Consider the following 16,586-nt stretch of genomic DNA (forward strand, 5'->3'; position numbering starts at 1 on the left):
AAGAAAATACATTCTTGTGAACTGCAAAAGTGAAGCTTTGTCCACACATCATTTTTGATGTGATGAAAGTATTTTTGTCTAAGCATGTTTTCATCTGTTTCCATGCAGATTCTTTCTAAATGTTGGCAGATTCTTCTAGAAACTTCTTAGATTATGTACATGCAGTGATTTCCTCTTGTTTTCTCTTGAACCAAGGAATTCAAGAGAAAAAGCTCATCCTCCAATTGATGCAAGGGAACCTTCGTATTTCTTAAAACATTATCTGGGCTAGGGCACAACTAGTCTTTGTAATACTTTGTGGTAGCAACAGGAATGCTGTTGTTAAATACAGTTAGCAAATTTGTAAGACATGATACCAGGCAAATGTAGAGGATGGAGAATGTGTTGGTGCATGCTGCATAGTTGCTTCTGTTTGCAGTGGATGAGACAATAACAAACCCTAGAACTGTCTTTGACTTTTTCACTGGCTCATGGAGAGGGAATAAATCAGATAAGGGAAGCAGTCTATTGGCAGAGGATATGATAACTCCAGTGGCAACTGGTAGCTTCTCCTTTGGTTGAGAGGAAATAGTCTTCCAGGCTTTAGCAAGTTTTAAAGAAACTCTGTAAGGTTCTGATTTTGCTGAGAAGCAAGGTTCAGCACCTTGGAGAGCTCCTTTAAAGCCTGGATTGAGATCAGACCTGGATTCCCCACTAGTTGCCACTGAAACAGACAGGAAATGAAGTGCTGTGATTTATTTAGCCACTGTTACTTCAAGTGGGAGCCCTTCCTAAACTGTTCAGTTTATCCTAGCTTATTGTATGATACAGAGTAAAATTATTCTTGCACTCCCACCCAGACTGCTGTAGAAAGTGGCACGTGAGTATAGCTATATTATCTGTTTGATTCTTGCCACTTAACATCTTCAGACTTTAATTTTTGAACATTATTCAAAATAACGTGAATAAAAACCTCAAAGTTAACGTTTTTATTTTATCTTCAAAATCTGGGATTTGATCATTATTTCAGTTGTCTTTTAACTTATCAGGCATAGGTGGATACTGGTTGCAGTGGAGAACGGTAAAATTTAGTTCATTGCTTTAGAGTTAAAAATGTCAATTTCCAATAGAAATAGCTTCCACTCTAAAATGGCATCTAAAATGTGCATAAAAGGATAGATTTGCGCCAGGATTTGACATGTTCTCTGAGTAATATGCGACTGTCCCTAGATGAGGAAACACTGCAGTGAGGATATAAGAGCTGCTGGAGTCATGTTATTGGCACAATCATTGACTTGAAATTAATTGATGGTGCTATATCTTTATTACACTGAAAGGGCTGTGTAAGGATAATATCCATCTGGAGAGCTGGTGACTGATCCCCCCTCCCTTCCCTGTGCCTGTAAAAATGTTTAGATCAGGAAAGGCAATTTATTTAGATTCTTAAAAGCATGCAGGAATGTTTTGCATTTTGAAACGAGACCTTGGCTGATTAATTTGCTTTTTAGATGATGTTTTTGGTTAAGCTTTCTAGAGACTACTTGGGAATTTTATTTTCAGAGTAGTGGGTATTTTTCATTGTCTAAATCTATTGTGTTTTATCTAATCTTAACTTAACTTTTCTTTTTTTTCCCTCCCCCTCAAAAAAAGGGGGGAAAGAAAGATAGAAAACAAGCTGTGATAGAGATGTACAGATATATCTGTGCTGAAGTGCAATACTGTGGCCATCTTGAATGTAATGAATTAATCTTGACCTGCCAAATTTATCATGTTAAAAGCTTTTTGTTCTGGGGTGTCTGTATATTTCTGGAGCCTTGACTAAATCTGTTACAACATAAGTCCATCGGCTTCTTCCTTGCATTTCATCTGAATTGCAATCGGCACAATGTCAGTGGTGGCACATATCTGTGGTTACTGAGGGTCCACAATGGGGCCAAAGTGTGGAACACTGTATATGAACCCTGGAAAAGGTTAGGAGTTAGGCCATAACATGAGGTTCTTCCCACCCCAGCAGCATCTGGCTGACTGGATTTCCACTGTAAGTACAAGTGACAAACTTCAGACTTCCAGGTATTTTGGACGTCAACTCCCACAATTCCTAACAGCAGGTAAGCTGGCTGGGATTTCTGGGAGTTGAAGTCCAAAACACCTGGAGGGCCAAACGTTGCCCATGCCTGATCTACGCTGTAGAATTAATGCGGTTTGATACCACTTTGTTCAGACAAGTTAACACCACTAGTTATCAGTCTAGACCAGGGGTCCTCAAACTTTTAAAGCAGAGGGCCGGTCCACAATCCTTCAGACAGTTGAGGGGCCGAATTATCATTTGAAAAAAAAATACAAATTCCTATGCACACTGCACATAACTTATTTGTTGTGCAAAACAACAACAATAACAATGAAAGACCAACACAATATTCAAAAATGAAAATAATTTAAACCAACATAAACCTATCAGGATTTCAATAGGAAGTGTGGGCCTGCTTCTGGCCAATGAGATAGTTAGGTTAATTAGGATTGTTGTTGTTGTGTGCCTTCAAGTCATTTCAGAATTTGGGCGAGCCTAAGTCCAAAATTATTTATTTATTCATTTACTGCATTTATTTACTACATTTATATCCCACCCTTCTCAACCCGAAGGGAACTCAGAGCAGCTATATGTACATACAATATATTATATTATTAGCATAGCACAATATTAGCATTATATATTACTATATTGAACTATACCACTATACTGTAATATTATATGTAATATATAACATATAATTAATATTATTATATGGTATTATTTTAGTATTATATTGTATAAAATGATATTATCAATATCATATGTATATATAATATATTATATTATTAAAACTGATATAAAAATATAAATGAGGGCGGGGGCCAGGTAAATGACCTTGGAGGGCCGCATCCGGCCCCCGGGCCTTAGTTTGGGGACCCCTGGTCTAGACAATACATACATTCATTATTGAAAGTCTGTATTATCATCTGTCAGAAGTAAGCAAACATCATTTGTATTTGTATTTGTATTTTTTTCTGGTTAGCTCTTTGCATTTTTCTCCCTTGTACACTACACAGAAGAGAAACTCTTCCTTCTCCTTAACTCTGTGTAGCCTAAAAAAGAAATTATATAAAGAATAAAATATATTAAAATGTCATCATAATTTTTATTAATTACAGTGACAACCAGTTGTACTACACTATATTGTCCTTTGAAAGTACATAACATTAATTATTATGATTATATATGCTAGAAACATGGACAAGAGAACTATACATCACTGCTACTTTTTGAGATCATAATCATAATCATTATTTATAACCTACCTATTTTATCAAAACAGGTTTCTCTGGCTTCTGGAAAGTGTTGGATTGAATCTCTGTGTATATTTTTCATTGTCTGTCAAAGAGTGAGAGAGATATTAGAAAAATGTTGGAAAGGAAGGTGTTTTTCAAATGTCGAAAAAAGTGCCTATTTTTTGTTTAATTATTGCTCAAGTCAGGGCAAAACCTAATATTTGTCTCTTTTTCTCTTTTGCCCTTCTCTCTGCCCCCACCTATGCTTTCTTCCAGTGGCAGATGAAAGCAACATGAGCCTGTTGGCCAGGCAACAACAAGGTAAGATATATTTGTTTCCCCTTGCATTGAAGATAACAGTGCTGAAATATCACCCATTTGGTTTACAGAAATTGTAGTCACTGGTTGTTGCTGTTATTGTTGTTTAAACCTCTGTAATTAATCTAAGTCTTATCTCCATACTCTGCAGTGATATATTAAGATTTATCTATTTGCTGGCATTTTACAGAAAATTGAGTCATTTGCAGTACCAGCAATAGTACACCTCTTTTTTTTAAACAATACATGAGTAAGTAAGCAGAATGAGAAATATATTCATTAAACGTGTTATACTAGGCTGTTGTGCCACAATGTGTCCTTAAATTGGGCTGGTCCATTTTCCAGCCTATAAGACATACAGTAAATATTAAATCCAGAGAACACTATAAAGGAGGGGAAAGACCCAGTATCGGATTACATGTGTCATATACATATAACCCTAGGATAGAATTGCCATAAGTTGGAGATGACCTGAAGACATAGAACAATGATAAGTAAAATGCTCCCTTGTGTTTCTTACTTTACTGTATTATTTTGAAAGTCTTCTCACCTTAAAAGAGCTGGTGAGATCTTTTTTCTCTTTAAAAATACATCATTCTGAACTATTTAGGGAAGTAAATAAAATCAGTGCCAGAAAAACAAAGACATTCGCCATCACATGTATTATTATTGAAATATGCCATATTCCACATGGAAGCATAATGCTATGTTTTGAAAGTGCGTGACCCAAGTAGCCTGAACATCAGGGATCACTCCAGAGAATCAAGGATATAATTTCTTGGACCACAGAATAAATTCCAGACTTATGGCTCCTAAATGTAGGTTAGAATTCCAGACCAGGTTATGAACCTCGCTGCCCATTTAAAACACTATAACAGGGAGAGCAACTTATACACGTATGTGCCCCCACCAAATCTGGGAGGACTGCATGTGTTGGAGATAGCAACCTTCTCAAGTCTCCTTTATCCAATGTTTTGTCTGTTTATGAGTCATTTATTCCCTGAAGTGTATGTTTTCTTTGGTTTGCAGTTTTCTTAGGTCTAAGTACTTGAGGCAGTGGGAGGGGCTGCAGACCATGTGACTGGTTCAGTAACTGTTTAGAATGCAGTTTAAAAGGATGACATTTGAGGAATGACAGTTGAAGCTTGAGTCTGTTTGAGTACAGATGCTAGTGTCAGAAGACAGAAGTCAGTTGAGGCTTGAGTTTGTTTGAGTACAGAAGCCAGTGTTAGAAGACAGTCAGCTGAGGCTTGGGTTCCTTGGAAGTAGACTGTTATAAAAGAGAGCTATACAGAGCAATATAGTTTTAAAGAGACTGTTAAAGATTGTAAGTTAAAGATACAAACTGAAACATTTTAAAGCTTAACCTAACAAGAAATGTACCTGTATATTTAAATACATGAAGTTGCGAGGAAAATAAGCATGTTATTTTAAAGAAGTCTACTTGAATCTTTATCTGCTGAGAGCATCAAATAGAAACAAAATATTTGCACACCCAGTGATCTTCCATTACCCAATAAACTAAAGAAACACTCCTGAAACTCTGCTATCCAATACGTTATGATACTAACAGGTCATAATCCTCTATAGGTTGTGATCCTAACAGATCATAATCCAATAGCATGTATCCCAGTCTTCCCTTGTGTCAGATTTTCACCCAGGCTCAGAAGTCAGTACTGGTTTTGAACACACATATTGCCTATCTAAAACAGTTGTAGTCAGCAAAATTATCCTCCAGGTTATAGAGATGTGAAGGGGCTTTTGAATTATAGCCTTAGAGTGGGGAACATGGAGATGAGAGCTGCTGTGGGATCTTTGTGTGATCTATGTGTACCTTGCCAATTACACTTTTTTCACTAATGTGTTATATAAACTTTGAGAGGCTGTTGCTAGGCTAGTTCTTCACTAATTAGGAAATGAACCCACATTTTGTGTTCAAAACCCCCAATACTAAACCATCACAATTAGAATTCAGTTCTCTTGAGAGATTTTCTTACAGTGTAGTAAATTGTCAAAATAATATGTCCGATCCTTGCCCAAGCTGAAGTAGGAGAAGCAAGAAGCAGAAGTGTTCATTCCTATAGAAACTTTTTGATTGCCTTCCTTCAGGCTAGGACTGGAAGGATATGAAAAAGGCTGTGACAAGGAATTCTACCAGTCTTTTATCTGGCACTCTAAGATCTGTGGACCTCAGAAAATACTGATCTGAGGAGGGAAACATTTGATCGTTCAAATTCCTGCAAACTCACTCCATCAATGGCAACTTGATAAGTCAAGCGCTTTGTAACTACAGTTCTCCAAATTATGCTAGAAAAAGACCTAGAAGAACCCCTGTTGGGCAGAGCTGACTATTGACAGTTGAGTGGTTTGTCTCAGCATAAGGCACCTTCCTATAGGTTTAGTATCACCCATATTTTTATATTGTCCTTGAGGCCAGTGCTTCTCCGATTATCTGATGTTAAGGACTAGGAGTTGTTAGACGTTATTTCTGTGTGCGCTACAGACTTGCAGCATAATTGTGCCCATTGGTTACAATTTTTCTGTTCTGGAAATTCATCAGAGAGCAGTGGCCATTAGCTCACAGATCAATATTGATCCAGGGCCTACCACTTTGAGTAACACTGTTTTGGGATATCCTATGTTCTATACGATGGGAGGGTGATTCATGGAAATAGAGAGCTCAGTTCTTACATGTGTGCTTATTAATCACTGATTGGCTGAATTTATATCACACCTTTCTCCAAAATTGGGACCCAAAAGCAGTCCCATTTTTCATTCTTCCCTTCACTGAATGGACCTGCAAGTCATGCTGTAGCTCTCTGATTGATGATTCTGTAACGGTTGAGTTGAAGTTTAACCCAAGTTCACTTCTTTAGTGGGGTAAATCATGGATGAAGTAGGGAAGAAAATGCCAAGAGCATGACTTTTCTTAATTTTCTGCTGTACTTTTCAAATATTTAATACCTTTTGAATTTAAAAGTGATCATGTGACATAGAGTCCCATGTCTTCTGGTCTCATCAGAACAACCCTTCAACTGATTACAAACACGCACACAACCAGAGTGATTCTGGATGGCATTAGGAGAAATTCTCACTGATGCACTTCTTGAATGAGGAACGCAAGTGCTATCATTTCTGCACTAAATACATTAGAGAAAAATGGCCCCATTATCTTCTGAGAGCATGGTCTTCTTAAAAATGTTACATGAAATGTCATCATTCTGAATAAATCCCATATTTAATCCTAATGCTAAGATTTCCTCAGTTAGATAGGTAGATATCTAGCTACTGAGGCAAATAGCCTTTTGTTGTTCTGTTCAAACTGAGCTTTTCAGCAAAAACTTCTTTTATTCCCTGCACCTGAGCTTTTTTCTTCGTTTCCACCAAGGGGAGCATCAGACGGTGAAAAATCTTCCAAGCAGTGACTCATCATTTGGAAAGGTGTGCCCTGCTATTACTCAGAAGGAGGCTTGCAAACACTGCAGTTTTTCTTGAGTTTGCCAAAGACAAATGGAAGCCTTTCCTATCAAGCCGTGTTGGAACAAAGCCCACTGCAATCATAGCGGTTGGCAAGGAATTGCTCTGAAAGTTAATAGCCTACTATTTCAGTTTTTGTGTGTGTGTTGTCCAGAAGCATAAAAAACAAGCAGCCAGGTACCTTGACATTCTATCACGTAGTGAAAAGCAGATGTTGAAAAAAGGCCTTGTTTGCACATGCTAGCAGTAACATTCTGTTTCTCATGCACATAAAAATGCACATACTCCTGCAAATGCATTGTGTGTATTTGGAAATGCTACCACTATTGCTTTCTGTACATCCTCTCACTAAACATATGTTTTTTGACATTCTTCTATCAGTATTACTGTTCCTTTCTTGTCAGATGGAAGTTAAAATGAAGGTAAGGAAGTAGAAAATAGGATACCAAAGGCTGCTTAGGGAGTTCATAGCAGAGATGGGAATTGTAGCTGGATCTTCCTAGTTCAAACTCTTTGAACATGGCAGTAGCAGCTCTCTGTCCAATTGTCCACTGTATTTTTGGCATGCTATTTCTAAACATTAAGAAAACTACACATGTTACCTTCTGATTCACTAGTGAGTTCTTTGGATTTCTCCCTTTCTTTCTTTAAAAAAAATATGGACATACAGGCAGTCCCAAAGTTACGAACAAGATAGATTCTGTAGGTTTGTCCTTAAGCTGAATTTGTTTGTAAGTCATTTTTAAGTGTACCTCCTATTTATTTATCATGTCAAAAATGAACCAAGGGTACAAGTTGTAATGTATTTGAAAACACAAAAAAGTTTTTAAAAACTTGACAAATGTCCTTTGACATTTGGAGTACCTCTGGTATTGCTGGCCACTTGGAGTGTACCTTCTGCCAAATATTTATATTTTTAGCTTTGGATAGCATAGGGAAGGCTTAACACTACTGTGGTTTGTTTTGCTGTCTCTGCCCCTGTTCAGAAGATTTCACCTCACTTTCTGTCCCTGTGATAATTGGATCTTGAAAAATGTGGCTTGTGGAAACAAGGATTGGTGAGAAAGCTTCAGTGGAGAAACCTTTCCCCCACCATTACTCTTTCAGGAGTGAATTTCCCTTCCGAGGGACAGATTTCTCTTGCTTCCTTTTGTCTCACCCCTGTTCTTAACTAGGAATTATTTGGAAGTCAGATTTTGTAACTCAGGGACTTCATGTATAGGGAATAGGTTTGCCAAATAAGCAAACAACAAAGAATTCTTTGGAGAAAGCTTTTTGTAAACTTTGAGTAAAATGTATTAAATATTTCAAGAAATTAAAAGTGTTGGGACTTTGATACCTATCTATAGTTCAAGATGTTGAAGAATGCAAAAGGTATGCATGAACTTCAGGAGGTGCGTTGGCATCTTTAGTTTATGAAATTGAATAAGTTTATGTACCATAAACATCAGATTCATATTTATCTCTTTATTTCTCCAGTGTAGTATGCAAGCTTTTTTAATTAATGCTCAGTACAATAACCTAGCTCTTCAGTTAGCTGTTTGATAAATTATATGCACCTCACCAATCCTTGCCTAACTCCAATCTAGAAGCAAAACATAACATAATTGGAAAGTTATTGTTAATTTAGGAAGTTAGCTTAGAAGTGCTATCTTGAGTTTGGATTGCTCATTGTTATAGTGTTGATGTTCTTGGACATGGAGAAAGCCTTTGACAACATTTATTGGACTTCTATAAATGAATTACTAGTGGCAATAGATTGTGGAGAAAACTTTAGAAATGGAGTAAAGACAATCTACTCTGAACAACTTGCAAAAATACAAATAAATGATGACTTCACTCAAAAAATAGAAATCCAGAAAGGGATCAGACAAGGATGTCCATTCTCACCTCTATTTTTTATACTAACATTTGAAGTATTGATGAGGCAAATTCGATCAAACACCAACATGGAAGGTTTTACAATTAAACAAGAAAACTACTAGATGACATCATGATTTTGACAGTTAAAGCATTTTGAACGATGCTTATCCATATCCAATCTTGGCTTCAAGGCAATCTTTTCTTTTGTTAAACAACACCTAGAGTAAAAAATATTTCTGATGTTTATGCTAAATTTTATTTCTTATAAGTTGAATCCATTGTTTTATGTTCTTCCTAATGTTTAGATGGAACTACTTTTCTTGTGATTTGAAAACATTTGTTTATGTTCTAATCTCTGGACAGCAGAAAACAAGCTTGTTCCATCTCCTCATGATATTACCAAAAACTCTCAACTTGTTATCTATACTCTAATCCAGGCATGCAAACATTTTGGCCCTCCAGGTGTTTTCGACTTCAACTCTCACAATTCCTAACAGCCAGGAAGCTGGCTGGGATTTTTGGGAGTTGATGTCCAAAATGCGTGGAGGGCTAAGGTTTGTCCATGCTTGCTGTAACCCATTTATCTCCCTGCAGAATGTACATGTCCTTGACATATAATGGTTCTCCTCCTCCTTTCCTGTTTGGTCTGTTTCTTTGGAACAGATTATAACCGACCTGTATGATGTTCTGATAATGAGACTCATCCCACCAGATTTCAGTGATGCCTATTAAATAATATTTGCCTTCCTGTATTTAGCAAAGAAGAATTAGACATACATTTCTCCCACCTATCCTTGGTCAAAATCTGTGAGGCTTCTAGACCAGTGCTTCATCTGCAATCTGGGGTGGGGGCTGGCAAGTTTCCCCCCCCAATTGCCAGGGAATATTCCTGTATTTATGACTGTTGATTTCTTTCCTTCCTGGAAACTTTCTAGGTACTGATAATTCATGGACTTTGAAAAGCATGTTCTAGGCACCATGTTCAAGATTGGGCAAATAAAATAGGATGGTTACCTCTTAGGGGACTCAGAGAGTTTAATCTGTGGCATAATGTTGGAATGATAGTGATTTTCCTGAGTCACAGTAACTGCTTTTGCTCAGGAGCACTCAGATATAATAACATCTGCCAACTAAACCTTCACAGGAAGTGTCAAACTGGATGGGAAGTAGTAATGGTAGTAGTATAGTATTCTTCTTCTTCATTCACACAGTCGTTTCCAACTCTTTGTGACCTCATGGACCAGTCCATGCCAGAGCTCCCTGTCGGCCGTCGCCGCCCCCAGTTCCTTCAAGTTCATGCCAGTCACTTCAAGGATACAGTCCATCCATCTTGCCCTTGGTCGGACTCTCTTCCTTTTTCCTTCCTTTTTTCCCAGTATCATGATCTTTTTCGTAGTATAGTATAATTACCATAAGATAATGTGAGATGCCCATTTTCATTCAGAGGGTGTAAATGCACAGCTAACTATTGTGTATTGTAGTAGTTGTAATGGAATATGTTGAGAGGATTTATTTCCAAGTTTTTGTTTGCCTTGGAAAATGCTGCCTTTTCCCCTCATTTATGCAAAGTCACAAATGGTATTCCATTAGCTTCAGAGCTATTTGCTTATTTTCATTTTTCATATGACTTCTTTATTTTACTTTATTTAATGCTTGGGACTCTCTTAATATGTATTGACTGTCTGCTGAGGTCTCTGCTGACACAGCTTCTTAAAATGATGCAGTGCTGGAAAAAAAACTGATGAGTCCTTCTTTACGAGGTTTGACATATTAATTAGTGTAATGGACTAAAAGAAAGAAACCTTTGCTGTTTTCTCTTTTAATTTTCTAAAACATATGTATATTGAGATTTTAAATCCAGTAGCACCCATCAAAAGGACTAACATGTGCCAGGAATGCTGCCCCCCCCTCTTCCTGCAGAGTAAGACAGTAATCTTTCCTCTTTCTTAATGTGTCCATGACTTCCAGTGCCACACTTTTCTTACATATTGAAGGAGTTTCTTCCTCTGTATATAGATAATATTATACATATGCTTTGTTACATAAATACCAGGAAAAACAGAATTTTCTATGTTTTAAAGTTGGAGCTATCTTATGAGATATTACTTCCCATTTATCACTCAAAGGAGCAATCTCATTTTGTATTATGTAATGCTTATGGTGGGAAATTGCACTTCATCGACATAAGCAGAGTTGGATGTTCAACCAGCCATGAGACTCCATGGCAGAAATATTCAGTGTCGTTTTAAGTGGTATAAAAAGAAGTATTTCTATTCAACATCGTATTGCTCTTCTAACTCAAGCTGTTGTGGGTGCTATAATGAAGAAGGAAATGAGTAGAAAATCTAGAAAGTAAGATTTTAGAAGAAAAAGACTTTGGCTGATGACTCTATCTAGCCTTAGGAAAGACTCAAGGAGGCATATTGTCAGTTAGCAGTGGTACAAGGATGCCAAGGGGGAGGATGATTATCTGCCGCAAAGATACTGAGAAAAGCCAAACAGAGTTGAATTTAGATTAAAATAGATTATATATTGGGTATATATTATATATTCAGGTATATAAAGAGAACTACAGTGTGTACAATTGTCTGCAAAGCCAAAGGCAGGAAACAAGTCCAAATGCGAGCAACCAAAAAGTTGGTATTAAAATGTGTTATGTTGATAAAGCTAGGCATCAAGTGTCCTAGTTCAGAGATGGAAAATCTTGCAAGGTCACAGGTGCATTTTATTTATTTATTTTGTCTCTGACTTTCTGTGGATCAATGCTTCAGGAGAGATACTTTATTCCCCCCCTCCCCCACCGGGAAATGAGCTGTGGGGAATACATAAAACAATCCTGGTATCCACAGTGTGTCCTTGGGACCACATTTTGTCCACTCCTTGTCTACTCCATGAATTTATTTAATCCATGGCAAGATAAAGTTAACTGCATGCCTACATTTTGTAGCCATATGGAAATAAATGGATTACCTGGTGTCTGGAAAAAAAACTTCTTTGTTTTGAATTTATTGCTCACTTTTTAAATTAGGTCAATTTGCCTTTTTGCATTCCTCCATTTCATTTTAATTATATCTCACATATATTCTCTCAGCATGGGATCCAAGGCAGCGAACAAAATTTAAAAAATACAATATGACTAAAAATTATTAAGTACAAAAGTTAAAGCAAAATTAAGCTAAACTTCTGCTTCAAAAAAGAAAGTTAAACATCATAAGAACATTAAATTATATTAAAATAAAAACACTATGTGCCTCTTAAAAACTTTCCCTGCCACTATGTACTAAAAGCTGAATTCTTCTTGTAATAAAATGTTCTTTCTCCGCTGACAAAAAACCAGGGATCTTCCAGGGTAGAGAGCTCCGTAATGCGGGAGAAGCCACCAGAAGGCTCTCCCTTGTGTCCTTGTCTTGTGGAAGAAGACAAAAACGTCTCTCTCTCTCCACTCAGACAGAATTATATGTGTATGCATCATGTCTTATCATTATAATTATTATATATACAGTAGAGTCTCACTTATCCAAGCCTCGCTTATCCAAGTTTCTGGATTATCCAAGCCATTTTTGTAGTCAATGTTTTCAATATATCATATTTTGGTGCTAAATTCATAAATGCAGTAATTACAACATAACATTACTGCGTATTGAACTACTTTTTCTGTCAAATTTGTTGTAAAACATGATATTTTGGTGCTTAATTTGTAAAATCATAACCTAATTGGATGTTTAATAGGCTTTTCCTTAATCCCTCCTTATTATCCAAGATATTCGCTTATCCAAGCTTCTGCCGGCCCGTTTAGCTTGGATAAGTGAGACTCTACTGTACTTGTGTACAGGCCAACCTTGTGTATAAGTTCAGTGTAGAGTTGAGACCCAAAATTTTGGATTTTGATGTGACCGGTGGATAAGTCAAAGGTCATTCCATAGAGAAGGAAAATAATTTGTCAGGGATGCATTGATTATGTTTTCCTACATAGCAGGGGAGTGGACAGGATAGCCCTTGTGGCCTTTTCCAACTATGTGATTCCATTCCATTCACTTTATCCCCTTTGCCCATTTTTATGTGGCCGTCAGGCTCATTTCAATGGTCCTTTGCACATGAATTGCTCAGACCTCAGTTCAAATCAAATCAAATCATGTTTTATTGATTAGCCCATCGGCCATATCAAAACATTTAACACATAGACATACATACAACATACAACATACAACCTGCGGTAAAAAAGAAGTTAAAATAAACAAGCTGTTAACAAGACCCCATTCAGGTCAAATATCTGCATCACCTGCACAGTTTACCCCAATTGATTCCAGATATGCAATTCTCAGTTGTGTGGCTTTGAATAGGAAAAGGGCTGTTTTGTGTGTTATTTTAGGATTTTGGCTGGCCAACAATAATGAAATTTTAATATGTGGGTCCCAGTGTGTTTTGTGAATAATGTATGGCCCGAGGCATTGGTCTTTATCTTTCTTATACAATTCACAGCTGTGCGATATCCTCCACCTCTGATGCTCCACAAATACAAAATCGTTCGTTGTATGGAACTTGATTAAACCTTCCATGTTTGATTGACCATCATATCCAGCTGCTCAAAACGGGCTCTGGTAAATACCCTCCTGAGGTGTTTAGGCATTTCTGTCTTTAGATACCTGGCTGTTTGGAAAGTATGTTTAAAACGGCTTAACCATTTCAATGAGCCAGCTTTACTCAGGGTAGCAATGTCTTTTTGGCCTTCTATATCCAGTACTCGTTGAGCCACTATTTTTGGGTCTAGTTCTTCTAAGAGATTTGGATACCGAATCGGAAGTCCACAACTACTAATGTATTTTGTCAGATGAACTAGCCAAGAGGACTGATGTTGATTTTCTATCTGCTCTAACAGGCACAGTTTTGGCAGTCTATCATTTGCCATGGCAATCAATTTTATCCAGTAGTTGTAGGCCCTGATTTTAGATAAGCCATCAAGTGTGTATACTCCCAGTTCCGCTCTTACTGCAGCAGCTGGGGTCGTCCTGTCTACTCCTAGAAAACTTTGCAGGTGCTGTGATTGTGATTGCTCTAATAATGGTACCTGGTTTAGACCCCAAACTTCAGCTCCATATAAAAGCATGAGGGTAACCTTCGCTTTATACACTTTAAGAAGTGGGTCTAAAGATCCTGGTTGGCTGTGAGTTGTTAATTTAAGCAGTTGGTTTACACGTACTCTTGCCCTGACTGCAGACCTCAGTTAAAAATAGGGATAAATTGACTTGACAGCCCACTGGACAAGGAAGAAGAGATAGAGCAACAAAAAAGAAGGTGAGAAATGGAAAAACAGAGTGACCAACCTACCCTTGGTGCAGCTTCCACCCTCCAGTGATGACAGCTCTGTCCACTGCTGACATAAGGACCCAAATGGTTTAAAGGTATTCTTTAATAGAAAAAAACCTGTTTCTATCCTTACCTTTTCCTTAGGTAGTTTAATTTCCAGGTGTTCTCTTAAGTCTTTGGAGAAACCTTGGAAACAATTTTAGGAAGACCAACTGCATAATATGAACTAGATTATTCTATAGGTCTAGTTGACTTTTACTTATCATCACATGGGGTTTTTTTTAGCATCCTAGGACACTTCCCTGCCAGTCTAGCAACAGATGGGCATGCTGCCCATCCCAAGACGTCACTGAGCTTCTGGTGGAGGCCCACAACTGGAGTGGAAGCATGATAGGAAACTTCCCTCCAAATACTGGATCTGTGCAGCTTCGGTGGCACTTTCCCCATATGATGGAGGAAGCATTGCAACAAGGGAGCAGCACACGGGGTGATAGATTCCCTACATGGTTCCTCAGTTCCCTGGCAATGTGGGTCTCTTCACCTGGCTAATATGATAAGGTCTTGCTCAAACAGGACTTCACATTCCAGAGGCTATGCTGATTTTTCTTCAGCCAGACTTGTTATTTCTGCCAGTTCGTTTAGAGAGAAATGTAACTATCTGCTGTATATATGTGAAACCTCCCCACACATTCCTTTGTAAGATTAGTTACTTTCTAATCTTATACTGTGGAAGCTGTTTTTGAAAACAAGTTGCACATTTTTATTAGAAGATCAAGAAATTCATGTTTTAGACTTTTGATTTAACAACTTCTGGATGGGTGCCACCTGGACACAGCTTAGTAGTTAATTTCTAATTTGTCTGTAAGCCTGATCACTGAATCACTTTCCATCTCTGGTTGGTTTGGGTTTCCTGGCTCCTTTCTTGCACAATTAGTTGAGACGTCGGTCCTCTATTATACATACACAAACAAGTAATACAATTTCTTTTCATGGTATTTCCTATCCTTCTTTAGAACTTGTTCCATTTGTCCAGCTGCCTCTCTGGCCCACCTCCCTTTCTCTGACACATTTAAAGAATGTTTTGGTCTTAATGTTTTTAGCAGGATGTTAGTCAAATTATCTTTCTTTTTTCATGTGCTATATTGAAAACTTGCATTTGTTTTGGCACTATTCATGTCTCTTCTGATTTGGGCAAGACTTCTATTTTCTGAAGGAAGCCTACTTTTTATAGTTTCTGCTCATTAATCATATTGGCATCATCTCAGACCTGTTGATTCTTTTCATAATCTGTAGGTCACTCTAAATAGGCTTTCCTTATTATGGCTTTAAATAGTTTCCCAAATGTGTGAATCATTTTGGCTTGCCCTCTACACCTCCATTTTCCTTTTGAAATGACATGTGGTCTCTTGGACATGGTTCCCACTGCTGCCTAGAAGTTCAGGAAATGGAAAAGGGAGCAGTCTTATTTCTTTCTTGCCTTAGTAAGTAAGCTGTTTGAAATGTTAAAGGACTTGTGCCAAAGCACAGAGAAAGAGGCATAGGTTTTGATTGTTTTGGTGATATAAGTGTGGAATAAAGGATGCATGTCAAATGTTGAGAAGTCAGATGGGCAAAAATTCAGGACTATTAGCCCAAAAGATATAACACTAACAAAATTGTAGCCATCATTTGCAGGAAAAAAACTAACAGGCAAGGGAAGGAAATCTGTCTTCTGTCATCTTTGTAGAAGAGATGCTCCTAAGCACCATAGGAGGTGAGAATGAGACCAGTTAATACAAACCTCTGAATAATCATGCTTCATAGCAGTGATCAAATTAAGACATGAATGAAATGAATGGGCATGGCTACTTTAGTGGTCATAATAGCTTGATCATTCCACTGTGATAATACGACTGGCAACAGAAGCACATCTCTGCAGCATGTATAAAACAGATAATTTTTCATTGACTGTTGCTGGCACAAGAGGGGAAAACAGGATGCTATGATGTTTGTAAATTGATTTCTTATCCATTTAGAACAGGATTTTGTGTTCCTGGAAGATAGGTCTCGTTTGAAATGGGGTATCTTAGATCTTTCTTCACTACCACCACCTCAAGCTTTTTTGCTGGATTATGCTTAATGGAAGTCCAGTAATGAAGTCTGCCTTGTTTCTGCAATCACCATTTTCTATAGCATCATAGTTTGGCTTTAAAAATTAACATTTTAAATACTTAAAATCACTGACATAGGCTTATAGCTTATTAGACCATACTCCATGTATTGTGTAAATAAAATTTTGAACATATTGGATGTGTTGCACACATGGGCTAAGGTGTATTATTGGCACAGAACAGAGATGT

At 37.5% G+C, this 16,586-nt stretch overlaps 1 protein-coding gene across 4 annotated transcripts in view; it reads left to right on the top strand.

Annotated features, from left to right (window-relative positions):
- The window catches only part of pard3b (par-3 family cell polarity regulator beta), a 691,700-nt gene that overhangs the window by 370,742 nt on the left and 304,372 nt on the right, over positions 1 to 16,586 (top strand). For all 4 annotated transcript variants that reach the window (XR_010002345.1, XM_062969128.1, XM_008114949.3 and 1 more), the window contains one exon: positions 3,562 to 3,606. Coding sequence is in view for 3 of the 4 variants with exons in the window: in XM_062969128.1 (XP_062825198.1) it covers positions 3,562 to 3,606 (45 nt within the window). In the remaining variant the exon portion in view is untranslated. The remainder of the gene's footprint in view (positions 1 to 3,561; positions 3,607 to 16,586) is intronic.

The sequence above is a fragment of the Anolis carolinensis genome, chromosome 1, assembly GCF_035594765.1.
Source record: "Anolis carolinensis isolate JA03-04 chromosome 1, rAnoCar3.1.pri, whole genome shotgun sequence".
NCBI lineage: Eukaryota > Metazoa > Chordata > Lepidosauria > Squamata > Dactyloidae > Anolis > Anolis carolinensis.